Source organism: Mastomys coucha, unplaced genomic scaffold, assembly GCF_008632895.1.
Source record: "Mastomys coucha isolate ucsf_1 unplaced genomic scaffold, UCSF_Mcou_1 pScaffold5, whole genome shotgun sequence".
In the NCBI taxonomy this organism is placed as follows: domain Eukaryota; kingdom Metazoa; phylum Chordata; class Mammalia; order Rodentia; family Muridae; genus Mastomys; species Mastomys coucha.
The window spans coordinates 91,889,633-91,899,767 of record NW_022196911.1 but is presented as its reverse complement, the minus strand read 5'-3'; the positions used below and the strand labels follow the sequence as shown (position 1 = coordinate 91,899,767).

Below are 10,135 nucleotides of genomic sequence, written 5' to 3'. Positions count from 1 at the left end.
CGAGAAACGTGACACACCAGCCCGCTCGCAGGGGTTTCGGACCGAAGGGAAGGAGCCGCGCCGCGTCGCCGTCAGCCTCCCTGCACTTCTGCCGGGCTAACCCGAACTCTTCCGTGCCCCCCGCGTGCCCCAAGGCCGCCCACACGCCCGGAGCTCCGGACAACTTCAGGGGTGGGGTGCGTAGAAAGTTTGCGGCTCCCGCCGCCCGTCTCCACGCCTCTCGCACGGCCTAGGAGGCTCTCCGCCCGCGCCCGCACCGCTCGGCCTTGCCCGGGACCGTGTCCTTGCCCCGCCACCGCCACCATGAACAAGCTTTACATCGGCAACCTCAACGAGAGCGTGACCCCCGCGGACTTGGAGAAAGTATTCGCGGAGCACAAGATCTCCTACAGCGGCCAGTTCTTGGTCAAATCCGGCTACGCCTTCGTGGACTGCCCCGACGAGCACTGGGCGATGAAGGCCATCGAAACTTTCTCGGGTAAGAGCGCGGCCACCTCCCCGGAAAACACACACACGCGCGCATAAACGAAATCCCGGAACAACGGGGGCCTTGCGGCTCCTCTTTCCTTGCCCGCCAACTCTTCCCGGGTCCGGGAGGGCTCGGCCTCCGTCCCCAGCCTCGACTGGCCTTCCTCGACGCCTTCTCCCCGCGCAGAGATATTCGGGATTTCCTCGCCCCTTCCCCCCTCCCCTCAGCCCGAGGCGCTCGTGGCTCCTTGCCCCCCCTCCCCACCGACGGGGCGGGAGCCCCGGTTGGCAACTGGTGGGGGTGGGGGTGGGGGGATTTCCCGAGCACTGGGGTTCGGGTCTAGGCGTGGTGTCCCGATCCCCTCCCCACGCGCTTTGACACCCCCAGAGCCCCTGCCCTCCGTCCCAGGCCTTTCGCGCACCTCCGCTCTTCCCGCTTTTCCTAGGGACTTAGCCCCGAGGCAGGATGGGGGAGGAAGGGGCTCGGGGCTCCCGCCTCCCGCCCAAGGCCCGGGGCTTGAGCCATTTTGATTTGAAAGTGGGGCGTGAGCCGGGTGGCGCGGCGGCGGCGGCGGCGGCGGGTCGCCATGCTGCTTCCCGAGACGCCGAGGCTGGGCCGAGAGGCGCGCGGCTGCCGCGAGGGACCCTCCCCACCCGGCCTCACCGCGCACCCCCGGGGCCCTCCGCTAGCCCGGTGGCCCCGACCCGGCCTGGTCGCCCGCCGTGGCTCTGTAGGAAAATAAAGTTTGAATTCTCTACTCCTGCCCCACCAAGAGAAACGGGATCCTGCTTTCCCCCTGGTTCCTTCCTTCGACTTCTGGAGCCGCGCGCTCACACAAACGCTCGCACCTTTCGGAAATCTGAGCAGTTTGTTCAATTAGTCCACGTGATTAATGGAAATAAAACGAAAAAAAAAATTGAAAAACAACGAAATTCTGCGTTCTACCAAACCTGGAGCAACCTTCCCCTCCCAACAGGCCTCTGCAGTTGGTGCCTGGATTCCTAGGAGGCCCCAGGAACTCTAGAATTTAGCGAATGTCCCTTAACCCACCCTTCCTCCCATCCCCCATTTCTTTACACTCATTCATGTCTTCTTTTTTTTCTTTTTTCTTTTAAATCCTCAGGGAAAGTAGAACTGCAAGGAAAACGTCTAGAGATTGAACACTCGGTCCCCAAAAAACAAAGGTAGGAAAAGAGTTCCTTTTGGGAAACTGAGAGTAATATTCAGGGGTCCATAGCGTCTCCAGTGGAAGAAACCCATTACTGGCCTTTCCACCCTCCCGCCCCCCCAACTCCGGATGTTGGGGGCTGGGAGAGATTGGCCAAGATCGTGTAATGGTTGTTTTACAGCTTTAAAAGAAACCCAGCAACTTGGGATTGGGGTAGGCTAAAAGACATTACTTGAGGAATTAAAGAGAAAAAAATCAATAGGGTAGAAGCTCTGTGGAGTTAGTTCAAAGTGTGGGACCAGGACTATTTTTTTTTTTTTTGTATGGGAAGTTTAAATATGGAGAGTTCAAACTAATGGCAGTGGTGATTTTTATAACTTCCTATCAGGCCTCCTTTTTCCTATGTTTCTCATCTTTTTTTTTATATATTACAATTTGTAAGTAGGTTTAAGTGAGTTCTTTTTCTGTTGGGGGTGAATATTTCAGGCATGGATTTTTGCTGCCCCCCCAGACCCTCATCCCTAGCCCCTCGAATCTTATATTGCCTCCTCAACTGGATTTTCAAAGAATATGCTTTGGCTGTACTATCCCCTTCCAGCCCCCCCACCCCCACTCCTTCAGTCCATTGTTACAAGGGACCATCTGGGGTGAGCTTTGTGCTGAGGCTGTGAGCTGGGGCTCTTCGGAGGGTCTAGAACTCTGGATGAATGTGTGTGTGTGTGTGTGTGTGTGTGTGTGTGTGTGTGTGTGTTCTCCTGTGAGTTCCTTTTACTCTGTATTCTGTCTTTTCCGCAAAATGGGGTGTCTCCATCTTGCTTCTTTAAAATTCAGGATGGATTTCCAGTCCCCTTGAACTCTGAAGTCTGCGGTTGGACTCTGGCTGTGGAGTGTTGGGGCAGTGTTTCTCACATCAGACTTTTTGAACATGTTGACAGTGCAGTTTTCTTTCCTGTCTTTAGTTGGAAGCAACCCTCAGTACATTTTTAGTCCCCTCAATCCCTCTTTCAGCTGGGAACTTGATGTATTTTTGAAGTTTTTGGCCCTTCCTAGGTGGGAATCTTGTGTGGGCATTGTGCTTTTGGGGGGGGGGGCATATTTTTTTAAAGATTTTAGAGAGTTTAGCTGGAGCTCTTCTGTGATTTGGCTTCAGATTTTTAAGTGACTTAATTATTGTACTAAAGATCATCAGTATGGCTTGTGTCTGTGTTTATAGAGTATGTGGTTGGTTGTCAAATGCTTGAGGCAGTTACTGGGAAGGTGCTTAGAATTAACAGGCACTAAAATTGGAAGGAAAGAAGCTTTATTTGAAAAAACATTTTTGGAGATGAGAATAATACAGTGGAGATCATGAATCTATGAATTTAGAGCCACGTTGATGGGAGATCTAATAACTGAAATTCTGGACTCTGCGGTCACTCTTCCTTTCTGCTCTTGAGGACGGTTTAAATTTTAAAGCCAAAGAAGGCAAAAGAGAAAAAAACAGCAAAATGTGGTGAAGTGGAACTCAAAACATTTATATTCTAATTTTCATAGTGCCCTGGATTTGTGGGTCTTTCTCTTCAAGCCATCTGCTTGCTTAGAAGGCATTTCCGTCCAGGATCCTTGTCCCCTCAAACTTCTTACTCGGGGGCTCTTTTGAGTTGGGATGGAAAGGGGATTTGAGAGAAGTTTGTTTTGTTTTGTTTAAATTTCCCCATTTCACATCCATAATAAATTAGATCTTTTGCGCACTCTTCGCTTTTCTGAAATAATTTTTTGGACCAAACATTGAGTCAATTGTCTGTCCCCTTCCCCTTCTGGGTAGCTCTGGTAAAAGGAGGCTATTTCTAGCACGAGCCAGTTTTTGAAGTCCCAGGCTTTAGAAAGTTTTCCTTAAGTCAGCTTGTGTTCCTTGAGGAAGCATGTTGTGTTGTTTTCTAGTTTGTGTCTGAACACACTCCTTCAGTTGTGTTTGTTACTGGCATTTTCGGTCTCTTAGACAATACAGAAGAGAATTTAAGTCAGGACTAACCTAAGCTAAATGAACTGTAGAGGTGTATTTTTTCTCTGTATGTATTGTGTTTTCAGTTTAAAATTGAACTCTTGATATACTTTGTTGCTAATGAGTTGCGATTTAAAAGTATTACTGTATTTGTTTTCCCTTTGAAAACAAATGTGATTTATACCTTTTTAAAACCCAAGAGACTGAACACCATATTTAAGCTGAAAACAGCAAATTTGAAATTTTATTATGAGAGACCTTAAAATGGGTACTTCCCTTCCCCAGCACTCGGGACCAGTGTTGGGGGTTTGGTTAGTCTTTCAGCCTTGGCTGAGAAGTTTATTCACTGTCAAATCTTGGTAAAAAGGAGGACCCAAAGTAAGTTATGCAGCCAGCGTTTGTGTCAGATGTATCACCTTCCCAGAGACTTGGGAGTAATTGAGGCAAGGAAGGAGCACCATCTTAGATTCGATTAGGAAGGGACTCAATATGACTTACTTTTCAAGAGAATGAGATTTTTCCTACACCTACTCCCAGGCCTTTTTTTTTTTTTTTTGAGTGTGCCCTATACCTTGCATATTTACTGTCAACTGGTGTCATCAAAATAAAATGTTGCTGTTAAGAGCATCTGAGAAGATGTGTATTGCTTCTTTTTTTTCCCCTAGGTGATTCCAAGCTTGATGATTTCTTTAGGCAGGTTGACAATAGTTCTTTCCTTTAAACCGACTTAAAATGAAGTGGGTTGGGCTGGTGAGATGGCTCAGTGGGTAGGAACACTGACTGCTCTTCAGAAGGGTCCTGGGTTCAAATCCCAGCAACCACATGTTGGCTCACAACCACCCATAATGAAATCTGATACCCTCTTCTGTGTACTCATTTATAATAGTAAATAAATCTTTTAAAAAAATGAAGTGGGTTAATAATTTCTTCTAAATTTCCAATGGTTCGAATGAAAACTAGGTCTGTCTTCCAGGGGTGGAAACTCTTAAAGAGAATGTATTCAATCTGATTCCTATTTTATAAGTTTAATTTCTGCACTTAGCACCTTAGAATCTGTGAATGGCTGTATTTTTAACATGGCAGGAAATACCTTCAATGGATTGGAACTGTAGAAACGTTGAATAATTGAGTCACTAAGTCTTTTCAAAGCATGTTAAAACTACCTTTAGAATTAAGTTTGCATTTAATCAAAAAGCAAACAGCAGTTTGGAGTTAGGGGCTGAAAATGAAAGGAGAAAGGTTGAGATATGAACCAGCCTGGGCTTTTAAAGCACTTATGTGTTCCCGATTATGAATTAATACCCAAATCCAAAAGGACCTTAACTCAGATATGACAAAACATCCATACACATAAAAATTACTCACAAATTCAAGTTTGGTGGCATATACCTTCAGTCTCAGCACTTGGGAGGCAAAGGCAGGCTGTTCTGTGTTAGTTCAAGGCCTGCCAGGGCTACACACACAGACCCTCATCTGGAAAACAAGCTTAAGATAGAAACAGTTCATAACTTTTTTAGTAAAAAGGATGTTAGCCTAGGTGTTGTGGGTTTTTTTTTTTTCTTCAAGACAGTGTTTTTCTGTGTAGCCCTAGCTGTCCTGGAACTCACTCTGTAGACCAGGCTGGTATTTGAACTCAGAAATCTGCCTGCCTCTGCCTCCCAAGTGCTGTGATTAAAGGCATGCGCTGTCACTGCCCGGAAACCTAGGTGTTTTTAAGTAAAGAAATAATTGTCTTATTTTCTGTAGTTCTTGGAGGAAATGTAAACACCGAAGTTCATTCCACTGTAGGTTCCATTTAGAAATGAATTTTACGCATTTATGAATTCCCTTTACTGCTAGTAAAACCCATAGTTTCTTAACCCGGTGGTTCATATTCTAAGATGAGACTTGCCCAAGTATATAATTAACTGTCCCTTGAAAGCACTGTGAATTTCTTAGCCCTGGGTTTTCTGATCCAAATTAGAAAGATAAAATTTTACTGTAGCTGTTTCTCAGGTGGGATATGTTCTAGTAAAGAAGGGAAGATTTGTGGTTCCCATCACTAAATCCAGAGTGACTTTATTCAGTTGTGTGGTTTTGATGTTGTGGGCTTTGGTGTTTTAACATTGTGGGGAAAGATAAATATCAGTGATGGGAAGACTTGTGATTCAAAGTTTCTGGCTGTGTGCTCTTAAAATTACCCTGAAAGATCACAGGGTGGGGGCTGCCTTTAAGGCTTAGGTATCCTTCTGTTTTGTTTTTCTCTTTATGGTTTCTTTGTGATCTAATGTATAACAGCCAGTTGTCAATGGTAGTATGACAGCTTGAAAGAAAAAAAAAAACCACTTCCCAGTTTTTAAAAACCTTATATTTGAGCAGAACTTGGTTGGGCACACTTTTAATCCCGGAACTCTGGAGGCAGGGAGAAGCAGATCTGAGTTTCAGAACAGCCAGGGCTATGTCTGGAAAAAAAAAAATCACACATTTGGTTTGGTTAAGTGAAAAGGAGACTCCTGAGTATTTGTTTTGAGACCGGTCTCATTGTATATTCCAGGCTAGCCCAGAACTTGCAGTGTAGTTGAGCAATCCTCGTGCCTCAGCCTGTGATTACAGTGTGAGCCACTAGACCTGGCCGGTTATCAGAAGTTTAGAGATTTCGTGCTGAAGAAAGGTCTTTTGGGTGCGTGCTTCCTTGTGTGCCTGTGGAAGGTGGCAGGACAGTGTCATAAGAAAGGAGTGAGCCTAGGGCCAGTGAGGAAGTGACATTTGCCTGTCTATTAAAATTTAAATTGTCTTGTTGGTTCTCATATCTTAAAAGACTCTAGAAGGGGGCTGGTTTTTGGAAACTGCAACTTACATTTGAGAAGCAGAGAAACTGAAAGGGATGAAGGACTAGAGAGCTGGGCCTTGGATTTCCCACCTTGCCTTTAAAGAGGAGCTGCTGGGGGCTCGAAAGGTTGGGAGACAGATGCAGCCAGCTTGAACATAGAGGCTGGGCTCATTTTGCTTTCAAAGGTTTTGGAGTTCCTCTTAAAAAGGGGGGGGGGGAAGGACAGGTGGCCTGGGGGAGAGCTGTGCACCACAGGCTCTTCCTGGAGAGCCCCATCTGACCTCCCCAGTGCTCCCAGCCCTCACCCCTGCATCCCATCCTTTCCTGAGCCTCGCTTTTCCTGAGTCTCGAGGACCCTGGATCAGGACTTAGTTCCTGTACCTAGATCTCGATGCTTATGAACCTTTCCCATTTCCTGAACGGAGGGCTTTGGAGCTATGGGATCTGGATCCCTTTGTAGACCTTTGGAAAAAGGGGGAGAAGTGAGGACAGTGGCCCTTAGGGTCACCCCTACCCTGATGTTACCCCTTACACCGACCGACACCACTGGTGTTTGGCTGCTCTGGGACTAGAACCCCAATCATAAACTGTCAGTGTCTGTAACCTTTACAAGCTGGGACGTCTGATTGTCCTGAAGGCTGATTGAAACAGTAACAGGGAGAAATAATAATGACAGAGTTCTTGGTTTTTTTTTTTTTTTTTTTTTAATAACATATAAAGATGAACAGGTGTTACAGCTGCCTACTGGGAGGCATCGTTCAGGGTCTCATTCCCTGTTAGTAGGAAACTTGTGCTCCTATCTGTTTCCACTGTTCAAAGTCTCCCCAAAATGGAAGCAAGGGTCTCTTAAAAAAACAAGCAAAAACAAAACAAAAAACCCAACCTGTACTTAAGGTACATGCTCTTTTGGTTATTGATTATTTGATTTGACTAGAACTGATCAGATAAGATAAAACATGTGGTTGGGAGAACAGATTACCAGCAGAAAGTGTCCAGTGCAGTCTGAATTCTGCCCTAGTAGAAGGAATTGAATGTCCTCTTGAGGATTTGATCAGCAGTGACCATGGACTTCATAGATGCAAATGGTCCTCTTAGTATTGCTATTAATTGCACAGCCAGCTTTGTAAGGCCTGGTCCCCTCACCCTTGCGGCATAGTAAACTGAGGATAAATACGATAGGAACAAGCCTTCTGCTGATGATGGATAAATCATGAGGCTTTCCAAAGTAGGTCTGGGCTTCATAATTTTAAGGTAGTTGAAGAGAAATCTGGTTGTACTGACCAAACATCAGAAATGAGTTGTGTTGTAAAAGTTGGGCACCAGAAGCAGAGCCAGCTAGCAGGCAACTGTTTTAGATGAAAAATACCAAGTAAATAGTGGGATGGCTAAAAAGGGTTGATTGGGTTAATCAGTATTTTCAAGACCCCAGGTAGTCTTATGCAATTGATATTTTAGGGTCTAGAAGGCACAGAAGAAATTAATGGGGCTGATTGGGGATTTTTGCTAAGTTTGGGGAGGGCCATAAGGAAGTTTTTCTCTTTGCAGTGGCAAGGTGTTTTCTTTATTTTCTCTGAATTGTTGTTCTGTGCATTTTAGTTAGACTATTATTTCTTTAGCAAAAGAGAGAATTTTCCAAGTGTTTCATTTAGAGTTAATTTCAGGAAGTGGAAATGTTCTTGCTAAATCTGTGTGGGTAGTTTGATTGGACAGGGTTTCTCTGTGCAGCTTTGGTTGTTCTTGAACACAGAGATCCACCTACCTGTGCCTCCTGAGTGCTGAGATTAAAGGTGAATGCCACCACCTGGTGCCAGAGTTTGAATCTTTAAGAGGAAAAACTTAGAAAGTCATTTACTTATTTTGAGACAGGGTCTCACTATATAGGTAGACTGGCTTAAAGAGTTGTTTTTTTTTTTTTTTTAATGTGTAAATGATTCCTGCATGTATGTACGTGCACCATGTGGATGCCTGGTGCCCATGGAGGTCAGAAGAGGGTTTTCAGATCCCCTGGAACTGGATGGCTGTCAGATACCATTTGGGTGCTGGGAGTCAAACCCAAGTCCTGTGGGAAGGGAGGCACTACTTTTATCCACAAAATCATCTCTCCAGCCCCCAAGAAAACTTCTTAGGAAGTTTCTTTTTTTATTTATTTTATTTTATTTTATTATTATTATTATTATTATTATTATTTTTGGTATTTTTGAGGCAGGGTTTCTCTGTGTAGCCTTGGCTGTCCTGGAACTCACTCTGTAGACCAGGCTGGCCTCGAACTCAGAAATCCGCCTGCCTCTGCCTCCCAAGCGCTGGGATTAAAGGCGCACACCACCACCGCCCGGCTTATATTATCTTTATAGATTTATAAGATTTAGTTATTATTATATGTAAGTACACTGGTGCTGTCATCAGACACACTAGAAGAGGCCGTACGGATGGTTGTGAGCTACCATGTGGTTGCTGGGATTTGAACTCAGGACCTTCGGAAGATCAGTCAGTGGTCTTAACCGATGAGCCATCTCACCAGCCTCTGAAGTTGCATTCCTAATGGCTCACTACCATGTCTGTGTCCAATTTGGGGGCTCCAAATTGGCCTCCACAAGTACATTGTGTATGTAGAAAGTACCTAGAAACAGTAGATTGTCCTTTGGCCTACACAAACACACAGACACATAAAGCAGGTTGGAAAGCCTTAAATAAGTTGGTCTTAAGCTGGGTGTGTTGGTACACATCTTTGATCCCTTGAATTCATGGCCAGCCTGGTCTACATAGTTACATAGTTCCAGGTTAGACAGCCGGGGCTCTGTAAAAAACATGCTGTCTCAAAAACAAAAAAGTCGCCGGGCAATGGTGGCACACGCCTTTAATCCCAACACTTGGGAGGCAGAGGTGGGAGGATTTCTGAGTTCGAGGCCAACCTGGTCTACAGAGTGAGTTCCAGGACAGCCAAGGCTATACAGAGAAACCCTGTCGAAAAACCAAAAAAAAAAAAACAAACCTAAAAAAACAAAAAAGTCCATCTTATTAAAGGTTGTTGAGTCTTTTTGGTGGTGAAAAGGGCACAAATCATGCCAAATTCCTTTTTTGTGTGTTTTGAGACAAGATCTCTATATAGCCTTGGCTATCATGGAACTTCTGTATATTTTAGACCATGCTGGCCAAAGGTGAGGCATTATTCAAAACTCTTAAGGATCAGGGGAGAGGAAGGTTTCCCAGGCTATAGTCTCGATCTAGCCCAGATCCCCTCCCTACCTTTTGTAAATGGTTTAGAGGAAAGATCTTCACAGGAGATCCGTGTTTAAAGCAGTGGCTCTCAGGTTCTTTGACTAAGGTGTGCTAAGAGTAGTGCGTAGCAGCTAATACTGTTACTACAGCATTACTGCTTTGAGGTAGCCATGGGCTTTGAGGTAGCCATGGGCTTTGCTGCTGCTTGACCTGGCAGGTCTTTACCCTCTTTTCAGGTTTTACAGTTCTGTTCCATAGAGCTTGGAATGGGTCTAGTGTATTTGTTTTTTGAAAAATAATGTCTATGAAAAGTTTGCCCGGTATATGGCAATTTGGGGTACTTATGGTTAGATTAGGTGTTTATATGTACTTGGTGAATTGGGTACATACTTTGTTTTTCATTATTTTGTTGCTTGGCTTGTTTTTGAGACAAGGACTCACTGTGTAGCCCCAAAAGCGTAGAACTCACCTATGCTCTTGGGTGTGTATTGG

General features: G+C 45.1%; 1 protein-coding gene across 2 annotated transcripts in view; it reads left to right on the top strand.

The window, feature by feature from the left end:
• The first annotated feature begins 6 nt into the window (after positions 1–6).
• Igf2bp1 (insulin like growth factor 2 mRNA binding protein 1) overlaps positions 7–10,135 on the top strand; it is a 46,935-nt gene continuing 36,806 nt past the window's right edge. For both annotated transcript variants that reach the window (XM_031350952.1, XM_031350951.1), the window contains exons 1-2: positions 7–478; positions 1,593–1,653. In XM_031350952.1, coding sequence (XP_031206812.1) covers positions 304–478; positions 1,593–1,653 — 236 coding nt within the window. In that variant the 5' untranslated portion in view covers positions 7–303. The remainder of the gene's footprint in view (positions 479–1,592; positions 1,654–10,135) is intronic.